This window comes from Phalaenopsis equestris, unplaced genomic scaffold, assembly GCF_001263595.1.
Source record: "Phalaenopsis equestris unplaced genomic scaffold, ASM126359v1 Scaffold000038, whole genome shotgun sequence".
Taxonomy (NCBI): domain Eukaryota; kingdom Viridiplantae; phylum Streptophyta; class Magnoliopsida; order Asparagales; family Orchidaceae; genus Phalaenopsis; species Phalaenopsis equestris.
In genome coordinates this window covers 938232-956368 of record NW_018164480.1, presented here as the reverse complement: position 1 = coordinate 956368, position 18137 = coordinate 938232, and the positions used below count along the sequence as shown (strand labels likewise).

The following is an 18137-nucleotide window of genomic DNA, read 5'->3' as shown; positions in this document are numbered from 1 at the left end:
TATATATATATGATTTTTCTATCGAATAAATATTTTAGCAAGATTGCATGCAAAAAAAATTATACACTTGAATTTTCTATAGGCTTAGAGTTGAAATTTGCCGCCTCCTTGAGAAGATTAAGGGAAATAGAAGAGAGGAAGAAGAAAAGATAGACAAGAAACCTTGAAGAAAGATAAGTGAAACATAATTCATTTTATTCCCTTATAGAATATTACAAACAATAGTAATTACAAGCCATACATATAGAGAATTGAATGGCATACTTGTAAATATACATGGGGACATATTAGAAATTATACATTATTTTGCACGGAATATAACTCTTTTCATTTCCTCAGAAACTCTGGTATAGGAGAAAATTTTGTGTACGTAAGACGTACGCAGTGCTGCGTACGTCAGTGAGGTTATTCAAAGAGTATTGGAGGGTTATATCAACATTATACCCTCTGTAACCGCTCTGTAACCTACATGTAACATATCTGTAACCTACAAATATATGAAAACAGAAGCACAGAACTTACTAAAATGTACATGTAGGTTACAAGAGGTATCAATACCCTCTGAATAACCTCCCTGACATACACAGCAATGCGTACGCCTTGTACACAAATTTTTCTCCTGGTACAGAGAGGAGACAGCTACAAATAATTGAGAAGAGCGACTCTAGGAGAACAGAGGTAAGATGAAGCTGAAGAGAAATTTTGGAGAGTAGGTAATAAGTCTGAACATTCCTATTACTCCTCGCTTAATTCTTTCCTCAGTCAAACGAGCCAGCCGACTTGGACCGAGTAAATTGTCGGTCGGCCAGTGTTCAATACTTGAATTTAATTTATGTTTCATCTTAATAAGATTTAGTTCAGTTAAAATTTGCCTCCTTGAGAAGATTAAGGGAATTAGAAGAGACGAAGAAAAAAAGATAGACAAGAAACCTTGGAGAAAGATAAATGAAACATACTTCATTTTATTCCATTATAGAATATTGCATACAATAGTAATTACAAGCCATACATATAGAGAATTGAATTGCATACTTGTAAATATACATGGGGACATATTAGACATTATACATGATTTTGCACGGAGTATGACTCTTTTCATTTCCTCAGAAATCCTGGTATAGGAGAAAAATTTGCATACGTAAGACGTACGCAGTGCTGCGTACGTCAGTGAGGTTATTCAAAGGGTATTGGAGGGTTATATCCGCATTGTATCCTCTGTAACTGTTCTGTAACATACCTGTAACCTATCTGTAACCTACAAATATATGAAAATAGAAGCACAGAACTTACTAAAAGGTACATCTAGGTTACAAGGAGATTACAAGAGGTATAACGTAGATATACCCCCCAATACCCTGTGACTAACCTCGTTGACGTACGCAGCACTGCGTACGTCTTGTACGCAAATTTTTCTCCTGGTACAGAGAGGAGACGGCTGCAAATAATCGAGAAGAGCGACTCTGGGAGAACAGAGGTAAGATGAAGCTGAAGAGAAATTATGGAGAGCAGGTAATAAGTCTGAACATTCCTATTACTCCTCGCTCAATTCTTTCCACGGTCAAATGAGCCAACCGACTTGGACTGGGTAAATTGTCGGTCGGCCAGTGTCCAATACTTGAATTTAATTTTTGTTTCATCTTAATAAGATTTAGTTCAGTTAAAATTATTATTTCACTCGTGCTTTTTTCTTTGTGATTTAGATAAAAAAATTAACTAATTTATAAACCAACCTACGGGTAATCCAAGCTAGAGATTTAAGAAATGAAACTAAAACACAAAAAGAATAGAGAAAAGCAAATCAAAATAAAATTTCTTAAACCCTAAATATACTCTTATAATTCAGGTGGACCATTAATGCAAATCTCAGCTCATCTTCAAAACTTTAGGTGATTGCATTTTCTATCTACCCAATTCAATTTTCATTATTGTTGAGTGCTATAAAATTCACAATAGATTAATGTATTAACATTGATGACGATAAAACACACACAGATAAAAGAATTATAGAATGATGAGACATCATAGACTTTACGTGGAATATCTAGAAAGGAAAAAAAAATTGTGAGGCCTAAACCAGACACAAATAATCCACTATGTATTTAAAATTACAAAGATTCGTTATTTTCTCTAACTGGAGGACATATTGTTACAAGTTTTTGACTTGATTACAAAGATTAGGGAACAACAACACAAGACAGTACTTGGTCTACAATAGTCACACGATAATAGTTTGGTAACAAGAGCCACATGTAATAGTCGACAAAGATTTCTATTGGTAGTTGGTCTAAAGCTTTCTTCAAGATCGTGAACTTAGCTATTTGCTTCATCTTTCCCCTATGTTTTCAATATTTAAAGGTTTTAATGACCCCAATTTATTTTCTGTATTTTTTTATCAAAAACATTCACCACTAAGTAATTTTTCTTATTCCTTTATGAACATTATTTTGCCCCCTCCTAACTAATCTTGGCTAAAGGTCCATTTAAGGCAGTTTCTTCAGTTCATTTTGAAGATTGCATATACTGCAATTATAGTAGACACATCTCTTATCATTTTATAAAAATTTCTACATTAAAAAATATTTTTATTCCCCAATCTAATCTATTACATTATCATTTGAATTTTTTTATAAATAAAATCTATTTTAGTTGAAATGATAAGTGAAAATCTTCCCAATTAAATATAATCATTACACTTTTTGTATTATAAAACTCTAGCATCAATATTTGAATCATTAGACACCCCATTTTAACAAATTTAGAGTAAATTTAACAATGTTTTGTTAAGCCAAACCCGACAACGTCGAAGGCAGTCTGAATCAAAGACAAAAGAACCTAAATCAAGTCCTTAAGACATGATTGAAAACATCAAAGTATTTGAAACTTTCCAACACAAAGTTTAATATATCTTTTAGTACGATAAGGAAGGGTCAACATATATTCATTATAAGATTCAAGACTAACATTGAACAAACCTTATTCAGTCTACTTCTAAGTTGTACCTGAAAATTATTATCATATTTTAAACCTCATAAAAGATTAAATAATAATAAAGGCATTTACATAAATACCACCCAATTCTTATGTATTTACACATCTAACACCTAAATATTACTTCTTATAGATGTACCGCTCAAATCTTCCATATCATATGGAAATATCACTATTTTAATTTTTAAAATATATAATATATTTTTTATGCATAAATAGGATGAGTATGTAAAACTTTTGGACAAGTGTGATGTACGGACAGCTTATTTTGAAAACGTACCTGACCTGTTTGGGTAAATTGCGTTTTGGCAGCTTATGCGTTTTCAAAACGTTGAAAACAACATTTTCATGCCGCACCTATCTAGGTGTGGTGGGAGCTTTATGGCTGCAGTCTGACTTTTTTAAAAAAATAAAAATTTATAATAGCCACCGCACCTAACTTATCAACAGATTATTTTTAATCAATTTATCAGCAGATTATTCAATAAACTACAGTTGCCTAAATAGACCCTAAATCTTCCATTAATCAAAGACCCTAAATCTTCCAATAATCAAATATGACAAGGGCAGCCTGCTTCTAATTTATGATTGACAAAGTAAACTGATGTGATATATGCCTTTATCAACTTGCACGATACAGATTTTCTCAACTACAACACAAAAATATAAAGTCTGCAACGAAATTTCTTAAGAAAAGCCTCATTTAATTAAATAAAAAATAATAAAGTCTTCGAGTCAATGCGTACAATGTATACAATTAAATGCAATGTATCGCTGACGCAAGACCAAAAACTCATAAATAAATTAAATATTGGGCCATCGGGACATCAACGGCGGCTTGTGACGTTATTTTGGCTACTTCAAATCGTCGGATTTCATATTTTAGTTGTAATCAGTTTAACAAATTTGAAAACGGAACGATCCAAACCGGCGCCTTGGGAATCATTTGCATTTATCTTACGTTTTTCTAACCACCTAATAAAAGCTCAATGTCTCACTCTGAACCCTGCATCCTTTATATTTATTTATGATTTGATTGAACAATTGATGCTTATAGATGTACCGCTCTAATCTTCCATATCATATGGAAATATCACTATTTTAATTTTTAAAATATATAATATATTTTTTATGCATAAATAAGGATGAGTATGTAAAAGTTTTGGACAAGTGTGATGTACCTAAGGATCCGTTGGGGTGTTTTGAAAACGTACCTGACCTGTTTGGGTAAACTGGTGCACCTTATTACTATTATTATTGACCTATTTAAGCAGTCACTCTCTTCTTAAACTCGAAATTAAATAGCCGATTTAAAGCAGCAGTTATTTATTTATTATTTATTTATTTATTTGTTGCGTATCTGATTCAATATGAACCAATAATCACGAAAAAATATTAGGTCAGGATTCTGGATGCATCCAGAGTCCAATGGTGGGTCACCACGTGTCAAGTGGGTTCACCGTAATACATTGAGATTGGTTAGTGTTAAAATTTGTGGTCCGGAGTTGGGGTGTAATATTTCGCCAATAATCACAGCACAAAATCTATCCTGCCAAACTGAATCCAACATAAATAGTAAACTGGAAACCCAATAATCTCAAGTTTCAATTAAAATGTCTATAATAATTCTACAAAAGCTTTGACAATAGATAGCCGCATCTATCTAGGTGTGGTGGGAGTTTTATGGCTGCGGTCTGACTCTTTCACAAAAATAAAAATTTGTAACAGTCACCGCACCTAACTTATCAACAGATTATTTTTTATCAATTTATCAGCAGATTATTCAATAAACTACAGCTGCTCAAACAGGCTCTAAATCTTCCAATAATCAAATATTACAACGGGAGCCTGCTTCTAATTTATGATTGACAAAGTAAACTGATGTGATATTTGCCTTTATCAACTTGCACGATACAGATTTTCTCAACAACAACACAAAAATATAAAGTCTGCGACGAAATTTCTTAAGAAAAGCCTCATTTAATTAAATAAAAAATATTAAAGTCTTGGAGTCAATGCGTACAATGTATACAATTGAAGGCAATGTATCGCTGACGCAAGACCAAAAACTCATAAATAAATTAAATATTGGGCCATCCGGACAGCAACGTCGGCTTGCGACGGGCTTCATCAAAACTCTGGAAATGCAAATGAAACCTAAATATTCAATTTTTTATTATTATTACTTTATTTTCAATTTTCATTTAACCGAATAAATTAAAAAGGCTAAAAACTGATATTTTAACCAAATCAAACTTTGGTGGTTTAATTTTATCATTATTTTGGCTACTTCAAATTGTCGGATTTCATATTTTAGTTGTAATCAGTTTAACATATTTGAAAACCGAACGGTCCAAACCGGCGCCTTAGGAATCATTTGCATTTATCTTCCATTTTTCTAACCATCTAATGAATGCTCAATAACTCACTCTGAACCCTCCCATCATTTATATTTATTTATGATTTGATTGAACAATTGATGACTGCACCTTATTATTATTATTATTATTATTATTGACCTATTTAAGCAGTCACTCTCTTCCAAAAGCAAAAAGCAAAAAGCAAAAGCCTGAGTGATTTTCTAGCAAATTAAATAGCCGATTTAAAGCAGCAGTTATTAATTTATTTGTTGCGTACCTGATCCAATATGAACCAATAATCACGAAAAAATATTAAGTCAGGACACTGGATGCATCCGGAGTTTAATGGTGGGTCACCACGTGTCAAGTGGGCCCACCGTAATATATTGGGATTAGTTAGTGTTAAAATTTGTGATCCGGAGTTCGGATGTAATATTTCGCCAATAATCAAAGCACAATATCTATCCTGCCAAACTGAATCCAGCATAAATGGTAAACTGGAAACCCAATAATCTCAAGTTTCAATAAAAATATCTATAATAATTCTACAAAAGCTTTGACAATAGATATCCAGTCAAGCATCAGTTTGTGATAAATTTGTAAGCCTCAAGGATTCAACCAACTCCTTCCGATATGCCGAGGATCCAACAAAATAAACCAAATCAAATCAAAACGAAATGAACAATAGAACAAACTGCATAGTACCTTAAGTTGCCTTTGTATATGTATCAAGTTCTAGTTGCTCGAGGGCGCACCGGAGTCTTTGAAGGACTCACCCTAATATATAGTAATAATGAACACAAAAAATAGGTTATGAAGTTTTGGGAAAGGGACATTAACAAACATACCACCCAATTCCTTTATATTTACATATTTAACGCCAAAGTTTTACTTTTTGCATTTATGCCGCTCAAATCTTTCATATCACATTGAAAATAGCACCATTTTAACTTTTAAAAAGTTAAATACACCTTTTTCATTCATACGCAAAGTGGCATGCATGCAAAAATTGAAATTTAAAGTGTTAGATATGTAAATTTTCTTTTGGAAAAAAAATATTAAAGATTGAACATATTCAGCATTTCAGCAGAAGTTGGGGTTAAGGAAAATACCTTAATGGCAAGGACCCCAGTCTAGCGCCACTACAGTTGAGTGCAGCAATTGCACTATCAGCCTGAAAAAGCAAAAAGCAAAAGCCTGAGTGATTTTCTAGTTTCAAACTTTTTCTCCTGTGCAGATTTGAATCTATGTACCAATCAAACAATAGGAACGTTTACAAAGTTTCTTTTATATTTTTAAATATGCAATATATCTTCATCACAATTAAATCTTGGGGCATTCACATAATTACGGATAATAACATACACAACACTTGAAATAATACTATTAATGAAACTAGCACCACCCAGGTGATTTTTTTTGAACTACAAAAACAATACATTTGCATGTGCCACGATCACACTATTGAGAATTTGGTAAAATTGAAAATCGGTTGGGGTTTATTCTGAATTTTGATATTTTGAGTGAGAATTTTAAAAATGGATGAAAGAGAGTGCTAAATTTGTAAATAGGAATGTTTTGAGTGCATGTATATATAAATCTCCCTTCTTAAACTTGCATGACTCCCATTTCTTAAAAGTATAACCAATATAGGTGGACAATGAGTTCAAATGCAACAATAATCGTTTGAACTGCATAAATCAATAAACTTCATAATGCCTTTTTAGAAATAGTATCGAAATTGTTTCTTCTCCCATCTTCATTTCTCACTTCCGCTACTGTTCCATTTACGTGCATTGGGGATGAAACAATTCAGAAAATGTAATTTCATTTTTGAGATACAAAATACAAATTTCCGTTCCATTTACAAGCACCGGATATGATACAATTTTGCAAAATGTATTTTCATGTTTGAGCTACAAAATACAAATTAAAACGACACTATAAGAATGTTTGAAAGACAACAGGAGATCAGAAAGGTGAAAATACCAACCCTTGCAAATTCAATAAACGCGATGCGAGTGGCATGATGATAATCTCCGAGCAGCCTCATATGATACACCTGTAACAAGTTAATTTCAATTCTGCAATGAGAATCAAGGTTTGAAAAACTACATGGGGCCAGTTTAGTCCCACAGTCCATAAAGTGTCAAGTTAGTTCCAAACTCCTTAAATAGGACTGAAAGAATCCTCATTAGTGACCATTTTAGCCTGTATTAAAAGAATATGTGGAGTAAATTGACACTTCTATGGACACTAGAATTAAAATGACGTCTTGCAAAAAGGTCTGTGGACCACTTTGACACTTTTTTCTCATTTTTGTTTTGCCCACAAGGAAATTTTTTTGCAATCAGAAGTCAGAACAACTAACCGGTCCGCATGATCTTTCGAAGAAAATTTTGAGCTCAGATTGGTTAACCTTTAAGCAATAAAAACATTAACATGTATAAATATGGGTGAAAAAGAAGAAAATTATTTCTACGAGAAACAAGATAATCTAGAACTTATACCTTATTATCAATATTTGTACAATAGATGGTCCTTGTGCACATTTCACGCTCATCTTCAGACTAAAAATTAAATAATTAACAAGGTAATATCAGACAGAGATTCAGTAAAGCATCAAAGGTTAACATTGTAAGCCAGTCAGGCAGTTCTATTATTTTTCTTACCCTTGGCAAGAATTTAGGGTCGACAGGTGCGATTGCGGTTTTTGAAGGGAGCACTCTTACTGGGTAAAACCCAAGCAATGTCCTTGACATGCTTAGGGCAGCATTTGCACCTTCTGAAGTTTTACAATCATATCCATCATATTAAATGATAAAAAAGCCGTTTGCATAAATATAAGCATTGACAATAATTCAATATCCAAATTGTAGCAGACAAAATTACCTTCATCGGTGAACTCTACAAAAGCGAATCGAAGAACAGAGTTAGGATCGCCGCATATGCGACAATCAACAACCTTCATAAAAAGAAAAAGAATTTAAGAGCAGCAGATGGCGAGTGTTATTTATCTGGCTAAGAACCAGGTGTACCATGCGAGAACCAAGCACATTGATGTTAGGTATCACAAGATCAGAGAATTGATTGTTTCTGGTGAGATACTGTTGCAGAAGGTTCATACTGATAAAAATGCAACTGATATGTTGACCAAGTCAGTTACTATCAACAAGTTCTTGCATTACTTGGTCTTGTTGAATGTATGCAAATGCTAGAGAAGCATGGTGGCCCAACCCACATTGATACAGGTATAACTCCCAGGTATCTTTTTCTCCTAAGGGACTGGATATTCGCTAAGGTGGAGATTTATTATGGTATGGCTCATATATCATATAGGAACAGACGCTGGAATGAAGCGGAGCAGAATAATCTGTCCAAATCGGGAAGTTACGTTATGTAGGTTGGTGGTGCGGGGGTAACGTCCCGCGGTACGATACAAGGGTAATGTTGTAATTACATATTGTACTTAAGATTTACTCTTGGGGTTATAAATGGGCTTGTTTGTAACCCCAGGAGGTATCCCTGATTTCTGTAACATTTTTCTGAATTAAAGGAAAAGCCGCCGCTCTGCTCCTGATGACGTAGGCATATTTGTCGAATCTCGTTAAATCTCTGTTATTCTAGATTTGTGTCGATGTTTCTTTATGGATTTGCGTCAATTTTCGTTTTTTTTTCCCCTAAAATTCTCAACAAGTGGTATCTGAGCAAGTTTCAAGGGCAGAAAAGATCGGCGCAGGAAGGACGAAGAAGGATACAGCGATTTGGCAGAAAAGTTCGACTAGAATTCTGGCAGTTCGACACGAGAAGAGCACGCAAATCTGCAAATCGCGACATTCACGAATTCAGCGAAGGAGTTCAGCGACACAGAAGGCTTGCGAGCAATTCGGCGAAGGGGTTCGACAACGCAGAGGGCTTGCGAGCAAGGCTGCGAACAGTTTGAGAAGGGTTTCGGCCTAGGGGAGGGTTCTGCGACCAAATTCTCGCGACATGAGAAGGTTTGAAGACGATTCGTACGACAATTTTCGCGATAGAGAAATCTTCGCGCGACGGTTCGGTGGAACAGAAATCTGCAGAACACAAGATAGGAAAAGATCACAGTGGGACTAATCTCGGATGACAATCTCTGGTGCAAAACTCGAAGTATTGAAGTTTGATGGAACTGGTAACTTCATATTGTAGCAAACAAGGGTGAAAGATTTATTGACACAACAAGGGATCTTGAAAGCTTTGCGGGAAAAGAAACCAGACACCATGGAGGAAGAACATTTGAGAGAGTTGCAATAACGAACAACAACAACCATACGTTTATGTCTGACAGATAAGGTTATGTATCGCGTAATGAATCTAACATTTCCAGGAGAGGTATGGAAGGAATTGAAAACTCAGTTTATGCTCAAATACTAATACATAAATTGTATTTGAAACAAAAGCTGTGTATGAGCTGAAGATGCAAGAAAACTCTGATCTGACACAGCATATGAATATCTTCAATCAAATAATCACAGATTTATCACGACTTGATGTGAGTATTGAGGATGAAGACCGAACAATGATTATGTTGTGTTAATTACCTTCCTCTTATGAACACATGGTGACTACTCTTACATATAAAAAAGAAACAATCAAAGTTGATGAGATTATTGCAGCATTGTTGGCTCACAACCAACGGAAACAAAATGCAGGAGAAAGCTTTCATGGTGACAGTTTATATGTTAAGGGCAATCAGGATCGTGGAAGAAAGAAAAAGGAGGGTTCTAGAAGACAAAATTCTAGATTAAAGTCTAAAGGCAAAAAGACGATTCATTGCTACAAGTGCAAGGTTCTGGGTTATATAAAGAGAGATTGTTCAAAGCTTAAGAAACAGACTGAGAATAAACGTGATGCATCATCCAAGTCTGTAAGTATGGTGCAGAGTGATAATTCAGATTGCAGTGATGGTGATATGCTTTCAGTTTCATCAACTTAGTTCATGGATGCATAGAATTCTTGATTCATGATGCTCTTATCACATAACACCTAGCAGGAAGTAGTTTACTTATACATGTCATCTAATTCTGACTCTTTTTATTTAGGTGATTAAAGATGTTGCAATATTGTTGGTACTTGTGAAGTCGGAATTAAGATATACGATGACAATGTATTCCAGATTTAAAGAAGAAATTGATTTCATTGACCATTCTACATAGAAATAGTTTTATTTCTAAAACAGATGAGAATAGGGAAACAATCAGAATTGTTAAGAGTGCATTGACTGTGATGAAAGAAAAGTTAACTGCAAGAAATATCTACAAACTGTTGGGGAGTACGGTTGTAGATGAAGTTCATTCTGTTGAGTCAGATGATGATAATACAAAATTATGGCACATGCGTCTTGGTCATTTTATTGAACATGGGATGGTTGAATCGAATAAAAGAAATTTGTTGCATGGTGTTAAAAGCTGTAAGCTCGATTTTTTTAAGTTTTGTGTTCTTGGAAAACAGACTAAAGTCAGTTCTGATAATAGAATAGAGTACACAGAGTCGCAGTTTCAGAAATTTTGTGAGGAGCATGGGATTCAGAGGCATTTTTCAGTTCGCAAGACACCGCGGCAAAATGACATTGCAGAAAGGATGAACAGGTCTTTAATTGTAAGGGCAATATGCTTGAGACTGAATGCAGGGTTTCCTAAAAGTTTCTGGACAAAGGCTATAAACATGGCGTGCTACCTTATCAATAGATCGCCTCGGGCATCATTGGGTGACAAGGTTGCATAAGATATATGGACAGACAATGCAGTTAATTTTGATAGTTTGTGAATTTTAAGTTGTTCTGCTTATATGCATGCACCTGACGATGAAAGATCAAAACTTGATCTAAAATCCAAGAAATGTATTTTTCTGGGCTATAAAAAAGTGTCAAAGGATACAAGCTTTGAGATCCGATTGCAAAGAAGATGGTGATCAATAGACATGTCATTTTTGATGTGCAGTTCATGTTGCAGCAAAATCAAAACAAAGTGCCAGAGAATATTACAGATACAGTGCAGATGGATTTAGAACAACATTCAATAACAACTGAGAGAGTTGAAAATTCAAATTCAACGCGTGGTGATTTCATTACAGATGATTTGTAGAATTATAATCTAGCCAAAGATAGACAGAGACACAACAATATAAGGTCTCCAAGCGATTGAATTATGAAGATTTGGTCTCATGTGCACTTCTCATTAGCAGTGATGATCCAGCCACCTTTCAAGGAGCTATCACCAACCAAGAGAGAGAAATGAATGGGTGCAATGATTGAGGAGATGGAGTCTTTGCAGAAAAATCATACATGAGAACTAGTTTAGTTTTCTGAGGGAAAGAAAACTATTGGGTGCAAATGGGTATACAGAAGGAAAACAACAATATCAGAAAAAGAAAATGAAAAGTTCAAGGCTCGATTGATAGCAATGGATTTTTCACAGCATAAGGGGATAACTATTTGGGATTTGTAATCTGGAGCAGATGAATGTTAAAACTGTATGCTTGCATGGTAATCTGGAGGAGCAGATTCACATGGAGCGGCCAGAAGGATTAACTCAACATAGATAGGAGCATCTGGTATGCAGATTAAAGAAATCGTTGTATGGGTTGAAACAGTATCCAAGACGATGGTATAAAAGGTTCGACTCCTACATCATTCAGATTGGCTACAAGCGATGTGAGTATGATTGTTGTGTCTATGTCAAGAATCTTGATGATGGTTCTATTATTTTTTTGTTACTATATGTTGACAATATTCTGATTGCTAAAAAGAACATACATGACGTACTTGGTTTGAAAGCTTTATTGAGCCAGAAATTTGATATGAAAGACTTGTGTCCTACAAAGAAAATTCTTAAAATGGAGACTTATCGAGATAGAGACTTAAGACGACTGTGTTTATCTCAACGAGACTATGTTGAGAAAGTGCTAGACCAGTTTGAGATGAGCAAAGCAAAACCTCTTAGTACTACATTGCCAAATCTGTTTAAGCTTTTTTCAGAACAGTGTCCGAAGACAGATAGAGAAATTGAAGACATGGCAAAGGCTTCATATGTCAGTGCAGTTGGTTGTTTGATGTATGCAGTGGTATGTACTCGCCCTGATTTGGCTCCTGTTATTAGTCAAGTTTGCAAATATATGTCTAAACCTGGAATGCGACATTGGAAAACAGTCAAGTGAATTTTCAGATATATGAAGGGTACTATAGAACATGAAATTATTTTTGACAATCAGCAGAATGATCCTCCAATTGTGGGGTACGCGGATTCAGACTATGCAGGTGATTTGGATGACTTACACTTATATATTGGAAATCTTTGTTCTTTGTGTTTACTCTTTGTGGAGAGCCTATATATTAAAAATCAACAGTTTAGCCTATTGTGACATTATCTACAATTAAAGTTGTGTACATGGTAGTAGCTGAAGCTGCTAAAGAAGTCTTATGACTTACTGGGCTAGTAAAGGAATTGGGTGTTAACGAAGGTGGAGTTGAGTTGTATTGTGATAGTCAAAGTGTCATTTATTTAGCCAAGAGCCAGGTGTACCATAAGCGAACTAAGCACATCGATGTCAGGTATCACAAGATTAGAGAATTAATTGTTTCTGGTGAGATATTTTTGCAAAAGGTTCATACTAATGAGAATGCAGTTGATATGTTGACCAAGCCAGTTATTATCAACAAGTTATTGCATTGCTTAAACTTGTTGATTATTTACAGTTGCTAGACAAACACGGTGGCTCAATCCACTTTGTTATTTGAGAAACTCTCGGGTAACTTTCTCCTAAAGTGCTAGATATTCACTAATGTGAAGATTTGTTAGATATGACTCATATACCAGATGAGGGACAGATGCTGGAGCAGAATGGAGCGAGCGTAACGGAAGCATCAATCCAATCAGGGGGAGTTATCGTTATGTGGGTTGTGGGTACGGGGGCAACGCCTTTTCTAAATTGAAGGAAAAGTCGTTGCTCTACTCCCGAGGACGTAGGCATCTTTGTTGAACCTCGTTAAATCATGTTTCTTTCTGGATTTGCGTCGATTCTTGCATTTATTTGCTCTAAAATTCTCAACACTTAATGTTTTATTTAGTAGTTAATATACCAGTTGCGGTTTGTTTAAATAGAAGAGGTTGTAAAGTGTGACGGCCTTTTGGTATTCCCTTTACTAAGAAATCGTTCACAAGCCATTAATTTGATCCTAGTAAGATTGTTGCCAACCAATCTTGGCCTATCCCTCGCACTCGACAGAAGTCCAAAGTTTACATGGCTAAGCTAATTTTTATAGATGGTCAGTAAGAAATTTCAGTGTTTTAATGGCTCCAATTACATATTTTTTAAAAGGGAGAGTCTTTCATATGGAAAATTGATTAACAAAATAGCTTTGAAAACTCTGTGTGAAGTTGTTGTACTAGTTGTGTCAAATTTTGAAAAGCCATTTCAAGTTAAAGTAGATGCGTCGACTATTGGTGTTGGGTGACTTGTCAATGTTTTGAGCAAATAGGTTGAATGTCTTTTTTCCTTTGCTTTCATTCCAATAAATAATAGTCTACACAATTTTTTTAGGTAACCTAATAAATATTCCTAATCTAAATAAAAAGATAATATATACAATTAAAAGAAATAAAGTAGAAGAAAGAAATTTAGAAATAATTTAAATAAAGAAGCTCCTAATTATAGGAAACTCCTAACTCAGCTGCCTGATTTCTGTGCTTTTTTATTCATATTTCCTTTCAAATTGATGATGACTGATCAAGAATCATCAATTTGCCAACAAGAAACTTATTACGTTGTCGAGAAAGAACTTTAGTAGATATAATAGTGGTCCCAAAGAATCATAAATTGTTCACCATATGAGCATCAATAGATCCCAAAATCCAAGAAACAATCCGAGCATACTTTGCCTCCCATTGACCAGGATCTTTCGGCTCTGTAAATGCTAGAGAAGACCCATCAATTTACTCCCAAAGCTCATTCCCATTTAAAAACATCTTAAACTGAAATTTTCAGCTGCATAATTCTTTCTCATAAACTTGATAGCAAAGATTTCAGACAACATTTTAAACAGAATTGTCGCTCACAAATTGATTGCCAAGAAATTCGTTGATTGAAATCAACCTAAATCCAAAGAAAGCCAAGAGATCCAAAACAATCCAAAGAAACCCAAAGAAAACCAAAGAGAACCAAAAACTCGTGCACTGCCTTGAATTCAATTCGAGACCAAAGGAGAGGAATTCTAAGTTGAAGGCTACAATCCTTGAGTGCGACGAAGAAGTCGAAGTCGAAGTCGAAGCCGAAGTCGATGATCCTTGAGTGGAAGCAGTTGAAGAGTTGCAAGAAGTAGTTGGAGGAAGACTCGATGGAAGCAGTTTAAGATGCCACAGAACACAGTCGACAAAGCGAGTCATGAAGCAACGAAGAAGCAGTCGAAGATGTCGCAAGAGCAGTGAAGGCTAGTGAAGATGACAATGGCGTTCGGATTAAGCCGAAGTGGACGAAACAGACAAAACTCTCGGTGATTTGCAGTCGAAGACGTAGGAAGCAGCTGACGAAGATAGAATAAGCTCGAAGATGAAGACGAACGATTCCCAAAGGCTGGCTAGGGAAGATGACGAAAGATTTAGACCGGAAAGATTCGACGCTCTGATACAATGCCAATGTTTTGAGCAAATAAGTTGAATGTCTTTTTCCTTTGCTTTCATTCCAATAAATAATAGTTTGACAATCTCTTTTAGATAACCTAATAAATATTCCTATTCTAAATAAGTAGAGAATATGTATATTTAAAAGAAATAAATTAAAAGAGAGAAATTTGTAAATAATTTAAATAAGAAAGCTCCTAATTATAGGAAACTCCTAATTCAGCTGTCTAATTTCTGTGATTCTTGATTGATAATTCTTTCACAAGATAACATACCAATTGAATACTTTAGTGAAAATTTGAATGTAGCAAGGCAAGAGTGGTCCACTTATGAGCAAAAGTTATATGTTGTGGTGAGAGAACTTGAGTATTGGGAGAATTATTTAGTCCGCCAAGAATTCATGTTGTACGTTGATCATAAATCTCAAGAGTTCCTTCAGTTTCAAAAAATGTGGAACCTAATACACGTTCGATGAGTTACGTCTTCATAGAAATTTAGCTTTGTAATTGAACAAAAAGGTGAAAAATGTAACAAGGTGGTTGATGCCCTCAGCCAAAGAGCTAACTGGCTGGTGGCTGTTCAAAAGTTGATCACTTGTATGGAATCCATAAAAGAGCTATATGAAAAAGATAGATACTTCACAAATTGTTGGAATAGCTCATTACAACCATTGTTGTCGACTATTTACTAAAACAAGGATATTTATTTAGAGGCAACCAATTGTGTAATCCTAATACAACCCTTCGTACTCAGTTTATAAAAGATATGCAAGCAAGGGGATTAGCAGCACATGCAAGATGAAACAAAACAATAGCTCAATAAGCAGAATGTTTCTTTGGGTCTAGACTTCAGCGGGATGTTCACTGTTTCGTATAAGGATGTGATATATGCCAAATTTATAAGAGAACAACTCAAAACATTGGTCTTTATCTGCCATTACTCATCCCTAAAACAATTTGGGAAGAATTAAGTCTAGATTTTGTTTTAGGCCTTCCAAAGACACAAGATTCGACTTAGTTATGGCTATGATAGATCATTTCTAAAAAATGCTCACTTTGTGGTTTGCAAAAAGCGGTCAATGTTCTTAATGTAGTTCAAATCTTTTTTTTAGAGACATTGTTCGATTACATGAAATTCCGTGAAACCTTACCTCAAACCAAGACGTTGAAATTATGAGCTGTTGTTTATGAGAATTGTGGAAGAGATTACAAACCAAACTTCATATGAGTTTAACATATCATCCTTAAACAGATGGCCACACTAAAGTGGTAAACCTACCACTTCATAATATGCTTTGATGCTTAGACTGAGAATAACCAAAGCAATGAGATGTAATACTATGTCAAGCTAAAATTGCATACAACGGTAATTCGATCCACTAGAAGCACCCATTTATCATCATCTATATTAAACTCACAATTCAAACAGTGCACCTTGCTATTTAAAAAAAAAAAAATCAAAGCAAAGCAGCATAAAACTTGGTTGCTTCGTTACCGACTTCAAGTCAATGCTCAAAAATATAAAAAAAAGTTATCTAGCAGTAACAATCCTATAAATAGTAGGTAGATAAAAATAAATTTTCCCAAGGGTTCAAGGAGGATAATCTAATCATGGTTCACTTCAGAAAGGAGTGATTTCATGTGGGTAGTTATTCCAAACCAAGTAAACACAAGCATGGCCCCTTTCCTATCGCTCAAAAAATCAAGGATAATGCTTAAATCATTTCTCTTACAATTGAATTGAACATTTCTCCCACCATTAATGTCCCTGATATTTATGAATGCAATCCTTCTGATCACATTAACACACTAGAACTCAAGCATTCTTCTTCTAAATTGGAGCAGAAATAGTTTAGGACGCACCATGGTGGCAAATAAATATGTGCAGCAATAGATGATTAGGTAAATCAATAGCAACATTTACTTGATTATCAACATCGCAAATGTTATTATTCTACCTTAGTGATTCATTTAGTAATTAATATACATGTTGTAGTTAGTTTAAATAGAGGTGGTTGTAAGGTTTGACATTCGATATTCACTTTACTAAGAAATCATAACATAACTATTATATCTTCATCCCTACTTCTGGTTTGTCCTAAGTTACGCCAACCTCGGGCTCAATTAGTTATCAGAATCAAAATACTAAATAACTTGAATGAAAAAAGTTACATTTTTTTTTATTGACATAATTATACTCATTAAAATCATGATTTCGAAGCAAAGCAATGCACTACACAGAAAAGAAGAGCGTTTTCATGCAACTACTACATGGACAAGCACTTTGAAGCATACATCGGCATGCTTTCAAAGTAATTTGCTACAATACAAAGAAGCTCTAGATAGTGCAGTTGATATGAATAGCGTGGTGCACGCATCACGATATTTGGTGCATCACTAAATTTGTCCAAGTGGCTATAGATCTGAGGGATAACGAGTTTAACCAAAGTTTGACCTAATTTCTCAAAGAAAATGGAGATAACATAAGCCTAACAATATCATCAGAGACACCGTTATACCTAAAAGTTGCATAGAATTTCAAGAAACTAGTAATGTATAAGTTTGTGTCTTCTATAGGCGATCATCCAAATTGACTATTTTTCACATTTGAATTATTATGGGTTTAAGCTCAAAAGTGTTTGCCTACATGGTAGGTTTATTGCTTTTCTGATGAATATTTCCTACAATTGGATTTATAAAGTCACTGTGGTCTAGGTTGATCGTTTTCTCTATGAAGGTTTGTCATTTCTCCTCTAGTGTTTTTAGACTATATCTATTTTTTATTTTTTTAGCGGCTTTTTTCAATTTCCGGGTCAAAATATACAAGTTAACAAAAGTCACTTCTACTCATCAACTCAAACTTACAACTAATTTCAACATCATGATAAATGGAACTAAGTTAAAACTCTTAAATCATTTTTCTGGTTTTGAAACTCAAAATCCTCTTGTCTCTCATCCTCAAGCTTTCACAATATTTCGGTTTGGGATTCATGCTTTTGCAACACTCTATTTTGAGACTCTCGACATCTTACTTTGAACTCTAAGGTTGAAAACTTTAATCTCTCAATTTGATACCACTCATTTGTTCATCAAACCACACAGACAAAACTCATTTGTAAAATCATATTTGCATGTCCGTTTAT

At 34.6% G+C, this 18137-nt stretch overlaps 1 protein-coding gene across 1 annotated transcript in view; it reads right to left on the bottom strand.

The window, feature by feature from the left end:
• Window positions 1-5806: 5806 nt before the first annotated feature.
• The window catches only part of LOC110019028 (polyadenylate-binding protein-interacting protein 11-like), a gene marked incomplete in the record, with an annotated part of 20647 nt that continues 8316 nt past the window's right edge, over window positions 5807-18137 (bottom strand). The window contains 7 exon segments of the mRNA XM_020716544.1: window positions 5807-6125; window positions 6461-6522; window positions 7342-7410; window positions 7720-7767; window positions 7859-7918; window positions 8021-8133; window positions 8241-8313. Coding sequence (XP_020572203.1) covers window positions 6077-6125; window positions 6461-6522; window positions 7342-7410; window positions 7720-7767; window positions 7859-7918; window positions 8021-8133; window positions 8241-8313 — 474 coding nt within the window.